General features: G+C 38.0%; 1 protein-coding gene across 2 annotated transcripts in view; it reads left to right on the top strand.

The window, feature by feature from the left end:
- The window catches only part of GLRB (glycine receptor beta), a 130,987-nt gene that overhangs the window by 94,304 nt on the left and 21,213 nt on the right, over positions 1-15,470 (top strand). For both annotated transcript variants that reach the window (XM_062199449.1, XM_062199450.1), the window contains 2 exons: positions 1,509-1,661; positions 6,543-6,835. In XM_062199449.1, coding sequence (XP_062055433.1) covers positions 1,509-1,661; positions 6,543-6,835 — 446 coding nt within the window. The remainder of the gene's footprint in view (positions 1-1,508; positions 1,662-6,542; positions 6,836-15,470) is intronic.

Raw genomic sequence — 15,470 nt, 5'->3', positions numbered from 1 at the left:
AAAAAAAAAACCTGTATATAATTTTAAAATGTAGTCTAGTTTTAATGAAATTAAAATTAAAAATGAAATATTCTGTATTTGTTTTTTGATATCATGTGGAAGCATGTGGCATAATTAGAATTTATTTCACTTTACTAATCAACTATTTTATTACATAAAGCTCTGCCATCTTTCCAGTCTATCAGAGGTAGCAGTGATTATAATTCATATTGGAAAAATGATAGATTTCTATCTAATTATTTGTTAATAGGATTTAAATAGCCATTTTAAAATTAAACATGTATTATAACCCAGTTGTATACAAGTGCTTCTCTAGGTATAATTAATGAGGAAGTGCAAAGATTATTCTAGCATGTATATTCTTCCCAGTTAGGTAGTCTGCATATTATGTATAAGTGTAAGGTGGTAAAAGATAGCACATCCTTTCCCCCATAATTGTTTCATGTATTCATTGGTTATTTACTCATTTCAAATTTTCAAAATAACTTTATACAGTTTAAACTGAAAACAATTTTTGGTATTCACTCATAATCTTGTGTCAACCAAAAAATGACCTTCTATTCTAACTTAAGCAACATATGCATTTGATATTATATTTACATTCCTAATTGAAAGGTCCAAAACACTTAAAAAATAATCTTGAACATCTGGACACGTCTCTCACTTGAGTGGAGTGCTTTTCTATCGCTAGTTTTCTTTCTCAATGTGCTACGAGCTATTTTGAAAGCTGACTAAAATTTGTGATTATTTTAGAGGACTAGTTGTTGTCATAGCAGTTGCAGAATTATGTTGTAAAGCAGTGCCTGCATGTGTGTCAGGATGGAAAAGGTGGAAGTCCTTTCCCTGACCTGGGGAACAGTTGAGGGCCTAGAGTGGAAGAAGGGAGAGAATTGAAATATCAGATTTGTTCACATTGTAATCTTTTATGTATATAGGTTGGAAACAGTGATTTCTTATTTATGCTCATATTAACTTCCAGTACTTTGTTGCGTTTTTAAGGTTTAACTCTACACAGGACTTAGTGTAGGAAACTGCCACTTTTCTGTAAAATAAGTGGTGTATGTGACTGAATAAAAATGCCTTGACAATGTATGGTTCAGGAGCGTTTTTTTGTAGACCTGCCCTACTTTAATTTACTGCTCATCCTCTGGTTCCTTTAGATCCTTTCTTCTTACAGCCACAATGGGTAAGGAAAAGTTTGACTCCATTGAAAATTCTGTGCATAGCCACTTAAAAGCCCCAGACAGTGGCATAGTGGAGCAGCAGGTGGGATATATTTCTCAGTGTCATGGTGAAGTTGTGAAAAGTCGGGTGAAACAGGTTCTATAATGTCACCCTATTCACATCACATCAATTTTATATATAGCTGAAAGGAAAACATTTTCTGTGGAGTCCACTTTGTGAAGTTGCCTCAAATAGAAGGGACTTCTCTTGTGCGGTGCAGTATTGATGTTCGCAGTTGTGCGTGGGTGAGAACCTCATACCTTGCCTGGGTTTTTTTCTGAAAGGCTACTACACATGCGTGGAAGTGATCTTCACCCTGAGGAGGCAGGTCGGGTTCTACATGATGGGGGTCTACGCCCCCACCTTGCTGATTGTGGTCCTCTCCTGGCTCTCCTTCTGGATCAACCCGGATGCGAGTGCTGCCAGAGTGCCCCTGGGTAAGGAGTCTCATGCTTCTCTCTCGTGTCAGGAAAATTTAAATCTTCACACCACTAACCATAGATTCACCTGCTTTGAAGCAATGAGTTTTGGAATCAACCTATTTCATTTCAGTTTTAGGCTGCCTTCAAAACTTGTTATCAAACTAGATTTTTTTTCAATGTTTATGTGCTCTATAATTAAGCTAGGTTTTTCCTTTTGTGTTTTTAGAGTATTTTAAGCAGTTAATCTATTCTACCTTTTTCTGTGTTAAGATAATGATTAGTAAGTGACTATCACAGATAACTAGTCTTAAACCCAAAGTTCCAGAGTCAAAAACAAATAGCCATGTCTCCTAGAAATAGTGTATACTACATTACTCTTAGAGAGTGGTGAAATAGTTTATCCTTTGAAGAATGGCTTGGAGGTTGTGTTGTGGCATAGTGAGTAAAGCTGCCATCTATAACACTGGCATCCAATATGGGTAGCAGTTCATGTCCCAACTGCTTCACTTCCAATCCAACTCCCTGCTAATGACCTAGGAAATGCAGTGGAAGATGACCTAAGTGCCTGGGCCCTGCACCCACCTGGGAGACTTGAAGAAGTTCCTGGCTCCTGGCTTCAGCCTGGCCCAGCACCAGTCATTGTGGCCACTTGGGTAGTGAATCAGCAGATGGAAGATCTCTCTGTGTGTGTCTCCTTCTCTCTCTGTAACTCTAACTTTCAAATAAATAAATCTTTTTCAAATAAAAATAAATTTAAAAAATGACCTCACATCATTGTCCTAGCCAGAAATTATTCTGTGCAATGTCATCAGATGTGCTTGGACAAAGACCTATTTTCTCTTCCTTGAATGCCCAAGCCCTCTAATTTGTTGTTTTTAATGCTCTGGGATACAAAACACAATAAGCCAGTCCTTTGAAAATTGTGTCTCAGGAAATAAGCGAGACTACTTTCTATGTATGTTCTGTCTGGCTTCTATGATTCTAGAATGATTACCACTTTGTTTGTTCAAGGTCTAGTGTTCCTGTGAAACATCTCAGGATAGATCCTAGTGTTAGGGTGTTAGCCACTGACATGATTGCTGAATCCTGAATCTTGTGGACTAGAGCTTTGCAGGATCAACATGACCCTTGTGCCATTCTCGTAATTTAGTGAGTTACTCTTTAGTAAGGAGTTGAATCATAATCAAGTGAAGACAGAGGAACTGCAAGCTAAGAAAACCAAGGCCTGTTAATTGTATGTGAAAGCCATTAGGAAGGATATGGGCTTCGTTTCAAAAGGAGTTTTCTCTGTTAATCCCCATTCACTGCATAGCTTCTGCTGTAAGGGCTCTCAGCTGTCACTTAACATCCAGGGGACCTGTTGCACGGGGGCCGAAATGGTTAATGACTTAAAGTCAGTCCCTAGATTCAAACCTGGGTTTGAATTCCAGGCCTTTGTGTATTGATTGTGACAATCCTGACCTCTTCAAACACCTCTACTGATGATGAAAATACTCAAAGGGATAGTGGAAGGATTGAGAAAATGACTGTAAAGCCCAGGTTACACGTTGCAGATTTGTCAGTATGCTACTTTTATATATTGGAGAAAAGTTTGCAAGGCACTTTCACATATAGTATTTTGATTCATCCAGCAAGTAAAAAAATACACAAAAAATGTGTATTGACCATACAGTAGTCACAGTTCATTAAGAGAGCAATGTAGTTAGCTTCCATGAGTTTGTATTCTCCTTGGAAGAAACAGACACCAAAGAATGTACTGTGGAACATACAATATGCTGATATAGATAGTGATGGGGGCAGCTCCCTGCTTGTCTGAGAAGATCTCAATGAGAGAGGTGATATTAGATAAAGAATTGGAAGAGGTGAAGAAAGGAGTCATAGGGCTGTGAAGAGTGAGAGCCTGGATAGTGATCATCAAGGGCGGCATCCTAGGACAGGATTATGGCTGCGGGACACTGAGTAGGCCAGAATGGCTGCAGTAAATTGAATTAGAAAGCAGGTAGTAAAAGATGGGTCGGAAAGATAACAGTGGTGAGGACTGAGCCATGTGGCACCTTGTAAGGCATTCTCATGGTTTGTTCAGAGAAAAAGATAAAGGCACTGAAAGCTTTTGAGCATGATCTGAACTGAAATTAGCATCAGATCTCACTTTCTTAAGAAGAAATGGACATGGCAGAGGTGGAAACAAGAACAGCAGTTATGAGGTTATTGCAATAATTCAGGTAAATAATCACATGAGCCAGAGGTAGTTGTGCAGGTGCTGGTAAATAGTAGGAGATGGATAGCAGCAATAAAAGATATTTGTAAATGTGTTATACATGGGATTTAAGGAAATAGAATCAAAGGTGAATTTGAGGGTTTTTTTATTTTTGGCTGAAAAACTATAAATATTAAATTGACATTAACTGGGACAAGGAAAGCTGCAATTAAGGTGAGTTTGACCAGGAATTTTGTTTTAGATATGTTGAATTCGAGATGTCTGTTAGGTAGGGGAATGAGATGTCCCATTTGGTACACAGGTTTGGGACTTTCAAACCCCCAAGGCAAGAGTCAGAATTTAAGATTTGTCACAATATAGACAACCTTCAAAATAATGAAACAGAATGAAATCACAGAATGAGTGAAGGTAGAGGAGAAGTCTGCTTCTGAGAGGGGCTGAGGCAAGGAGCAACAACCAGGGTGGTGTGAATTCCTAGATGTGGAGACAATGTTTCAAGATGGCAGCGTGATCAACCCACTGCTCAGTGGTCAAGTATGTTCAGGACTAATGATTGCCACTGGATTAAGCAAGCTGGGAAAGTCACTGATATTCTTGACAACTACAGTTTCCATGAGATAAAGAAAAGAGGAAAATCTGACGGGAATGGCTTCAAGAGAGAAGACAAGGTGAGAAAGTAGAGATACTCAGAATGAAGCCCACTGGATATGATTAGTTGTTGAAAGAGAAAGCATGGAGGAACAGTGAGGATGGGAATGGAACTTGAGAGGAAATTTGTTTCTCTGTCATTTAAGATAGATAAAATTATAACATGTTTATCTTGAATAGAAAATGGATAGTAGTTAAAAAAAGAGCAGAAATGGAAAATGCAACAACAGTGTCCTTGATTATAAGTTTGCTAGACTGCAGTACATTCTACGTCACTGACAGGCATGAAATGCAAGTATCAGTACAGTCTATACCAAGGAATTAATTAAGCAGACATTATTTCTGGTTGATAGGTTGATGCATAACATTTGACAAAGCATATAAAAGTTGACTTGGAAAATGGTTTGCCAAATTAATGGTTATGGGTGTAATTAACTATAGCTTAGGGCAATAACTGTTAAGATTTTGGATTTTCATGTGACATCCCACTTCCAGTTTAGAAACTACTATATTAACCAATATTAAGTTGGAAAGTAGAGCATTATTGATTAGTTCATAGTTTTCCTCAGATATTACTATACAATACTATACAATTACAATTACAATAACAGTAAATTGATGTTTATAAAGTCATTATACATGTAATATTATTTCTTCCTGGAGAAAAATCATTTTATTTTGCTGGGAGATTTACTTCCTAGTAGAGAGAATATCTAAGGCTCTTGAACACTTAGAAGAACTTAATGCCTTTCAGAAGCTTCTCAAATCATATAATTGATAGAATAGGTTCTTTCAGTGTTTTCACTGACTACTGACACTAATATGGTGCTTACTGTTTCAAAGGGAGGGAAAAGAGAGCCAATTTTACCCTTAGTTATTAGTGTAATAAATTCATGAATTCTCGAGCAGTCAGATCTAATAAGTGAAACACACTCACAGAACTATGTCAAATCTGTTCCCCTCTTGACATCTGTTAACATCAGATGAGATTCTCTCTGAGTCAGTGTGCTATTAGCAGCCAGTGCCACCAAGTCATGCTTCATAGTCCCCTCTCCTGAAAAGATGACGGAAGGAGAGAGAAAGAAAGAGGTAGAGGGAGAGGAGATAACAAATGGGACAAGAGTGAGACCACTTGTTCCAATTCTTTGTAATTTGATAGGCACTTTAATATATGAGTATATGGTGTTAGTTTTCTACATATAGTAAATATTACATGTGGCAGAATTTTTCTGATTTCACAGAGAAGTTACAATTATTTGTCTTTGAAATATTCAGGAATGTTCTATATCTTCTCAATTAGATTTTTAAAATTGTGAATCTTATCAGAAATTGCTTCATAAGTTCTTTTCCTATTCTGATATAGTTATCTTTGGGTTTAAATTCAGTATCCAAGTGAAGGCAGTCTAAAACAATGCTGAAAATGAAATTATCTGGTCTAATTAGAGACCTCTGTGGCTTCTTTAGAGTTACTTAGATTGTTTTATGTTTATATCAGATTCAAATTATGTTTTTACACTTTGGTTTAAATTTCTGTTTGAGGTGTGCCAGTTCGACTCCTGGCTTCTCCACTTCTAATCCAGCTCCCTGCTAATGTACCTGAAAAAGCAGTGGAGGATGGCCCAAGTGCTTGGGCCTCTGATGCCCATGTGAGAGATCTGGAAAAAGCTCCTTTTTCCTAGCTTTGGCTTGGCCCAGCCCTGGCCATTGCTGCCATTTGGAGAGTGAACCAGCAGATGGAAGATTCTCTCTCTCTCTCTGCATGTGTGTGTGTTAGTAATTCTTTCAAATACATAAATCTTTAAAATTGTGTTTACTTTTTAAAAAGTGTTTTCCAACATCCTCAATAGTGACCAATAACCCTCACATAAAATATGTGTATCTATTATTTTTCTAATCTTTTAGCTGTGGATCTAGTGAATTGTTCATGGTCCATTGAAAATTGCTGGAGAGGGAATCAGCCAAATAGTAACGATGGCAGATTGTTTTGCAGGAATGAAAAGCAACATGCGTTCTTGTTTCTGTTTCTGTAGGTATCTTCTCAGTGCTCAGCTTGGCCTCTGAGTGCACAACCCTTGCAGCTGAGCTTCCCAAAGTATCCTACGTGAAAGCTCTTGATGTTTGGCTCATTGCTTGTCTTCTCTTTGGGTTTGCTTCTCTGGTGGAGTACGCTGTGGTCCAGGTGATGTTGAACAACCCCAAGAGAGTTGAAGCAGAAAAAGCCAGAATTGCTAAGGCTGAGCAAGCTGATGGAAAAGGTGGAAATGCAGCTAAAAAGAATACTGTGAATGGCACGGGGACGCCTGTTCATATCAGCACATTGCAGGTAAGAATGAAATTATCCAGTGAAGCCATTTCCCCCATCTCCTTTAGAGATAATTTTCTGTGTGTATAATTGTTGGATAGAATTGCATTCAGCTGTTTTTCCTGTCACAGAAGAAAAGGAACTGAGCACAGCATACTTTTTGCAAAATGTACTTTTCAAAAGACAATCAAAACACTTAGGTCAAATACTGGTTGTGAAAAAGTGCCTTATTTATTGAGAATTTTCAGCTGAAATTAAAGATACAATTCTGTGTTGATGGTGACCTTTATATGTGTGGATCTGGTCAGAATACAGAACTCTCTGTTGCTTCAGTTTTGATAAGCTTTGATGCAAGGGCAGTGGGCTGTTGGGCATGCCTGACCTTCTGCCAACACTGAAGCTTGGGGGAGACTTTATTCTTGATTAAAGAGTTCCCATCAGCTTACAAAACTTTATATAGAAAGTGTCAGTCAGGCTACTTATTTGTGTCTGCCCCACAAAAAACTATGTTCATAGTTAGCCATGTGTCCTGCTCACCAGGGACTGGCTATAGAAGAGGAGTTTCATGCCTTAACCTTGTCTTGTAACCTGATCATTGATCTAAGAATAGTGAGCAATGCCTCTAGAGTCAGGTAATGGAAAATGCCATAGCAAAAAAACCAAAAACCAAAAAAACTTTTTGTTTGTGGGTTAAGTTTAGCTGTCAGCCTCTGATTGATGTCCTTTGATTGGGAAGAGCAGTCATACAGAAAACTTCTCCATTGAGCTAACAATGATGAGTTGACAAGAGATGAATAGGTCCATACCATCAACAGTCTTGCAAGTCGTGGCTGTTTGGCTGTTTGTCTTCATTATGTACTACATTGCTCTGTAGTTTTTTGACTACTCTCTTTACTTAGAATGCTAACAAGCATTCCACAAACACATTTTGAAAAGGAAAAAATGAACTCTTATTATATGGTGCTGCCTGTTTGGACTCTTTTTTCTGAAGTTATTACTTTCATTTTCTGAGACTAAAACAAAGACCCTCTGCAAATCTTAGTTTTTGGGAGGCGTCTCCTGGCTTTATAACCATTTCATGTTCTAAGAGTCTTCATGAACAGTGAAGATAGTTTTCACTAACATAAAACTACCATGGCCTTAAATAAGTCACAAATCTTTTTCATTCCTTTTCCACCCAACATGTCTATATCATATTTGAAGTAAGCTTATTATAGCCAACAAATAGTTGGCTTACGGATTTTAACCTAGTCCACCATTCTTTTTTATTTTGCTTTCACTGGTATACTTAGATGATTTATACTTAGTGTATTTATTGATATTTTATGGCTTCAGTCTATATTTTATTGTTTTCTATTTTTTTTGTTTGTTTTTCCTCTGCTATGTTGGTTACTTGAACAATTTTTAGAATTCTGTGTTGAGCTTTCAGGGTTGTTTTAAGTCTACTTTTCTATATAACTTCTTTATGAGAAATAGTCTTTATTAAGAAATTATGGTAAGCATATATAACTTACTGTCTACTGCATCTTTTTTGTATTATGTGTAAAGACATTACTTCCCTTTACCTGCATCTGTTTATAATTGTCTTTACTTTTTTCTTCTAAATGGATTTATAATCTTATTAACCAGTGTTACATTATAACACTAATTTTGCTTTACTATAAAACACAATTTATAAACTCAAGATTAGAAACAAAAGTTATTGTACATTTTTGGTTAATTTATCCTTTAGTTCATCCTGATTTACAAGACTATGTTTCTTATTGTTTTGTTTTTCCTTAAATACTTTCTTTTATTCATTATTTTGCTGTGATTAATTCTTTTAGCCCCATTCATCTTATGTTTTGATTTCTCCTTAGTTTCTGTAGTATATTTTCTCTATTATAGGATTACAGGATGCCCATTTATTTAGCTCCTAACAAATATTGTAGCATTTCCTTGCAGCTTCCATGACATTCAATGAGAAGTAATTATTTCAGTGGTTTATCCCATGTATGTAAAGGATCACTTGTCTCTATGTTTTCAGGTATATTTCTTTTCATCTTTAGTACCAGTAGTTTAATTTGGATGTATCTTTGTGTGGATTTCTTCAGCTTAATCTCATCTGGGATTTGTTCAGTTTATTGAAAACATAGGTTTATTTCTTTGGTTAAATTAGGAAAATTTTTATGTATTATTTTCTTTGGGTACTTTCTCAGGCTTACTCTCTTTCTCCTCTTTCCAAGTCTCCAGTATCACAAATGCTAGGTCAGGTTTACAGTCCTGTGCCCATGGTGTTCAGTTCATTTATTAGACTATTTACTCTTGTTCAGATTGAATAATATCTTTTTTCCATCTTCCAGGTTGCTAGTTCCTTATGCTTCCTCTCCATTTTCCTATCATGACCATTCATGAACTTTGTAGTTTGATTATTATAGTTTTCAATTCTGAAATTTTCATTTGCTCTGTCTTTATGTGTATATGTATTTTTTTTCTGGCTGAGAGTTCATATTCCTTACTGAGGCATTCTATTTTGTCATTTGTTCCAAGCATGTTTGTAATTGTTCATTGAAGCAAATAATCATAGATGTTTTAATATCATCATCAGATTTATCAGATTCTCAAGTGTGTCATTCTAATTCATTTACCATCTTGGTGTTGACATCTGCCGATCATTTATTATTCAGTGCAGTATACCTCCAGTACTTTCATTGAGGGCTTTTCTGTTGACAGCTGGACATTTTCTGATGCTTTGAGAATCTGAATCTTGTTTCAGTCTTCTGGTTACCTACTTTCTCTCTGACCCTGTAACCACCAGGGGCAGGAAGGGTGTTGCCTCATTACTGCCAGGTGGAGGTACAAGTCCCGGTTCTCTCCTTAGTGAGGATGGGGCTCCTTATTACTACTGCTTAGAGTTGGGAGTCCCCATTTTCATGTAGTCTCCAGTGACAGAGCAGTTAGTGTGCTTTCATGACCCTTTGGTGATGCTGAAATTGCTGAACTTCCATGATCTCTCCTTACCTAACTTTAGTGTGGAAGAGGAGGAGTACCTTATTAACTGCTGGATGGGTAGGTGGGCGGTGTGTCCTTGCTCTGTAAATGGTCTCCCCAGACACTACATCAGGAAATGTTTATCTGTAGAAATGCAAGTTTTGGCTGTCCATTTGGCCTGCTCTGACACCATTTAGTAGGGGTTTTGGGATACTACATTACAGCATCTTAAGGATGAACACTATGGTTCCAATCTGCCTTTGCCAGTACATTCAGGGGTGGGGTTATGGTTGTTACAGTGGACTTTGTCTGGATTAGAGAGGTTATCATATAAAAATATTTTCTGTGGTTGGGCTGCTACTCTCCTTGCCATTTGGCAATACATAGAAGGCTTTTCTTGGGTATGCATTGGCATTTCCAGTGGACAGGTTCCTCCATTAAAAATTTGGGATATATGAGAAGATGTCAAGATGGCAGAATAGGTAGGAGCTTATTTCTCTAGGCTAGGGAAAAATAGTTTTTAAAAAAATGTAGAAAGCACAATCTCGGGGAAGAACTTGGGATAAAACTGCAGTGGAAATTTGATGGAAGGAAGAGGGATGCTGTGGACCTACATGGAGGGTGTGGAAATGTAGTACAAACACAGACACAACACAGGACCCCAGCAGACAAGAATCTGAGTGCCAGCTTTGCATAGTGAGGTGAGACCATACTGCAGAAGTCTGAGCTACTGGCTGTACAGCTGCAGGGAGAGCCTGGCATGAGTCTGGCTTGGAGTCCTGTGGAGGACAGGGTACCTGCGAAGAAAAAAAGGGACATGTTTTTTCTCCCCATCCACCCAACAATGGATCCCTGTGAGAGAGGGTGGGTGCCATTTTGGACATATGTAACAGCTGTTCCAGCTTATGTCCAAAGCCTAGCAATCGGCCAAGAGGAGACACCTGATTCTGGATGGGAGGATTGACGGGGGGCTGGGCATCCATGTAGGACTGTGAAGGTTCCCCAGCCTCCCAACAAATCTTAGGCTCTGAGGTTCAACCTGCCTAGATCGAGCACCCACAGGCAGGTTTCTCTGGAATGTCTCCACCTCTGTGAATGAGATAGACTGGCAATGTGTAGTGGATCCTCAATACGCTATGACTGTGGGAGCCTTGTGTGCTGGGACTGTGGGAACACTGTGGCTGTGTGGGTGGCTACAGGGTGTGGCTGAGTCTCCAGGCAGTCACTATGGGCCACTCCACATGCTTCAGGCTCACTGATTTGCTGGGATGGGTCATTGCAGTGGGATCCGTGGTCATACTGAGGACTGCATGGATCAATTCTGTTTCTTGTGGCAGCACAGATGAATATTGCAGCCACTAGGGCTAGTGCCTGGACGTTAATCAGCATGAAAGAGAGGAGGTGAGGGTACGACTATGTGAACAGAGCTGATCAGACACTCCTTTCTGATAAAAAAAAAAAGAGAGAGAGAGAGAGAAGAGAAGATCTACCATACCCAACTTGGGTATAACCATGGGTATTCCTTGCACCCTGCATCACTGAACAGAACTCCCTAGTCACACCTAGCACATGCCTCTGAGTATTCACTGAAAGAATACACACTCCATTAAGCCAGAGAGACATAGTCTAAAGTCGTCAGAGGAAAAAAAAAAACAATAAGGATCTCCACAAATGCCTAAAAATAAATGTAGAAATTCAAGAATAAGGAAGACAACCCCAAACGAACACAGCCACACTTCAGCATTAAAATGCAAAGATGAAGAGATCAATGAAATACTGGAAACAGAATTCAAAAGATGAATCATAGGATTACTCAGAAGCAATCAGTGGCAAATCCATTAATTAAAGAAATGCATACATGGCATGAATAAAAACAATTGAGAATTTAAAGAGAAATCAATATGAAATATTAGAAATGAAGAATTCAATAGATCAAATAAAAATGCAGTAGAAAAACTTAATAACAGACTTGGTGAGGCAGAAGAAAGAATATCCAAGCCAGAAGGCAAATCTCTGGAAATTTTACAGTCAGATCATAAAAGAAGAAATTAGGAAAATTAAAAAGTGTTTAAGATTTATGGGATACTATCAAATAACCTAACATATAGAGCTTAGGAGTTCATGAAGGCATGCAAGGATAAAATGGATTAGAAGGCCTATTTAGTCAAGTAATTAGAGAAAACTTCCCCAATTTGGAGAAAGAAAAGGATGTCCAAATACAGGAAGCACATAGAACTCCTAATAGACATGACTAGAAAAGATCTTCATGACACATTGTAGTCAAACTTTCAACAGTAAAACAAAGATTCTAAAATGTGCACAGGAGAAATGCCAGATTACTTTCAGAGGATCTTCAGGTAGATTCACAGCTGACTTGTGATCAGAACCCTACAGGCTAGGAGAGAATGGAAAGACATATAGTCCAAGACTTAAGAGAAAAAAAAAATGTCAACCCATAAATCTGTACCTTGCAAAGTTCTCATTTATGAATGAAAGTGAAATAAAGACCTTCCATAACAAACAGAAATGAAAAGAATTTGTCAACACTAGTCCAACCTTACAAAAGATCCTTAAGGATGTGCTACACACAAATACAAAAGACTGGCATCACTATGAAAGAATGTGATGGCAAGAAATCTTTCAATAAAGGTACAAAGAAAGTCCAAAGTAAACAGTGGGAATATTTATGGAAAAGTGGAAGGTCCAAGTCATTACTTATCAGCAGTAACTTTGCATGTAAATGGCCTCAACTGACCAGTTAAAAGATACAGACTGGCTGATTGGATTAAAAATGAGACCCATCTATTTGCTGCCTATAAGAAACACATCTCACCAAAGAAGATATCTGCTGTGAAAGGGTGGATAAAGATATTCTGTGCTAATAAAAAACAATAAAGGGCAAGTGTAGCCATCCTAGTATCAGACAAAATAGACTTTAATATAAAAACTGTTAAAGGAGACAAAGAAGGGCACTATGCAATGATTAAGTGTTCAATTCCACAGATGATGTGACTGTAATAAATGTGTATGTGCCCAATGCCAGTACACCAGGCTATTTAACAAGTGGACATATAAGAAGACTTAGACCACAAAACAGTCATAATGGGGAACATCAACACCCCACTTTCATCAGTGGACAGATCAACTCAACAGAAAATCCACAAAGAAGCAACAGAGCCAGGGAAATTATGCCAGAAAAATAAATCAAAGGGATACAAAAGAGAAGGAAGAAGTCAAACTATCTCTATTTGCAGGTGACATGATTCTATATATAGTGGATCAAAAAGACTGCACTAGGAGACTATTGGAAATCATAAAAGAGTTTGGAAAAATGGCAGGATATAAAATTAACACAAAAAATGAATGGCCTTACACAGACAGTGCCATGGCTGAAGAAGAACTTCTACGATCAATCCCATTCACAGTAGCTACAAAAAATTGAATACCTTGGAATAAACTTAACCAAGGATGTCAAAGAAAATTATAAAACATTAAAAAAAAAGAAATAGAAGAAATTAAAAATGCAAAAAGTCTTCCATGTTCATGGAATGGAATAATCAATATCATAAAAATGTCCATACAGTTTACAGGTTCAATGTGATTCCAAACCAAATACCAAGGACATTCTTCTCAAATCAAGAAAAAAAATGATGCTGAAATTCCTATGGCACAAAGAGACCCCAGATAGCTAAAGCAATCTTATACAACAAAGACAAAGCCTGAGGCAACACAATTCCAGATTTCAAGACATACTGCAGGGCAGTTATAATCAAAACAGCCTGATACTAGGCAAAAAAAAAAAAAAAAAAAAAAAAAGAAAGACACGTAGACCAGTGGAACATAATGAAAACTTCAGAAATAAGTCCATGCATCTACAACTAGCCTATCTTTAACAAAGGAGCTAAAATCAATCCTTGGAATAAAGACATTCTCTTCAAACAATGGTGCTGGGAAAACTGGATCTCTGTATGCAGAAGTATGAAGCAAGCCCCCTACCTTACATCTTACACACACACACACAAGCACTCAAAAAACCTACATAAATCTATGCGCCAATACCATCAGATTTTTAGAGAACATTGGGGAAAGCCTGCAAGAGATTGGCATAGGCAAAGACTTCTTGGAAAAGACCCAAGAAGCACATCAAGATGAGAAGTTTCTGCACTACAAAATAAACACTGAGTAAAGTGAAGATGAAACTGCCAGAATGGAGGAAATATTTACAAACTATGCGACTCATAAAGTATTAATATACAGAATCTATAAAGACTCAAGAAACTAAACAACAACAAAACAAACGATCCACTAAAGAAATGGGCAAATGACTTGAACAGACATTTTTCAAAAGAGGAAATTCAAATGGCCAACACACACATTAAAAAATGCTCAGGATCACTAGCCATCAGGGACATGCAAATCAGAACCACAGTGAGGTTTCACCTCACCCCAGGTGGAATGGCTCTTAAACAGAAATCAACCAACAACAAATGCTGCCAAGGATGTGGAGGAAAAGGTACCCTAACCCACCTTTGGTGGGAATGTAAACTTGTAAAACCATTATGGAAATCAGTATGGAGATACCTCGGAAATCTGAATGTAGACCTACCATATGCCCCAGTCATCTTATTCCTGGGAATTTACCCAAAAGAAATAAAATCAGCATATGAAACAGTTATCTATACCCCTATGTTTATTTCAGGTCAATTCATGATAGCTAAGATATGGAATGAACCCAGAAGTCCATCAACTGAAGACTGGATAAAGAAATTATGTTATATGTACACCATGGAATACTACACAGCAGCAGGAAAAAAAAATCCTGTCATTTGCAACAAAATGGATGCAACTGGATACCGTTATACTTAGTGAAATAAGCCATTCCCAAAAGTACAAATACCATATGTCTTCCTTGATCTGTGGTAACTATTAGAGAACCTTAAAGTTAATCTATAGAAGTTAAATTGGGCCAGCACCGCGGCTCAATAGGCTAATCCTCTGCCTTGCGACGCCGGCACCCCAGGTTCTAGTCCCGGTCGGGGCGCCGGATTCTGTCCTGGTTACTCCTCTTCCAGTCCAGCTCTTTGCTGTGGCCAGGAAGGCAGTGGAGGATGGCCCAAGTGCTTGGGCCCTGCACCCGCATGGGAGGCCAGGAGAAGCACCTGGCTCCTGGCTTCGGATCAGCGTGGTGCGCCAGCCGCAGCAGCCATTGGGGGGTGAACCAATGGAAAAGGAAGGCATTTCTCTCTGTCTCTCTGTCACTGTCCACTCTGCCTGTCAAAAAAAAAAAAAGTTAAATTGACATTTTGAGATAGATGATTTTGAACAGCCCTTGTCTCAACTGTTGAGGAACATTTTTTTTTCTTCATACTATTTGTTGAATGCTTTACATATTGTAGGATTAATCTTATGAGTATAAAATTAATTTAAAATAGATCTTTGTAAAAAATAAGAATGGGTGTGGGAGAGGAAGGAGGAAGAATGTTGAGAATGCAGGAGGGAGGGAGGGTACTGTGGGAAGAATCACTTTGTTCCTAAATTTGTATATACAAAATGCATGAAGTTTGTATACCTTAAATAAAAGGTTTCTAAGTAAAAAAAATGGGATATATGAGATGAAAAGGATTCATAACAACTCACCTTTGTCTGTCTGGTCCTGAGAACTCCAAAGAATCCGCCTTGGTCTTTG

The sequence above is a fragment of the Lepus europaeus genome, chromosome 8, assembly GCF_033115175.1.
Source record: "Lepus europaeus isolate LE1 chromosome 8, mLepTim1.pri, whole genome shotgun sequence".
Taxonomy (NCBI): domain Eukaryota; kingdom Metazoa; phylum Chordata; class Mammalia; order Lagomorpha; family Leporidae; genus Lepus; species Lepus europaeus.
The sequence above is the reverse complement of the archived record's forward strand: the minus strand, read 5'-3'. Positions and strand labels throughout refer to the sequence as shown.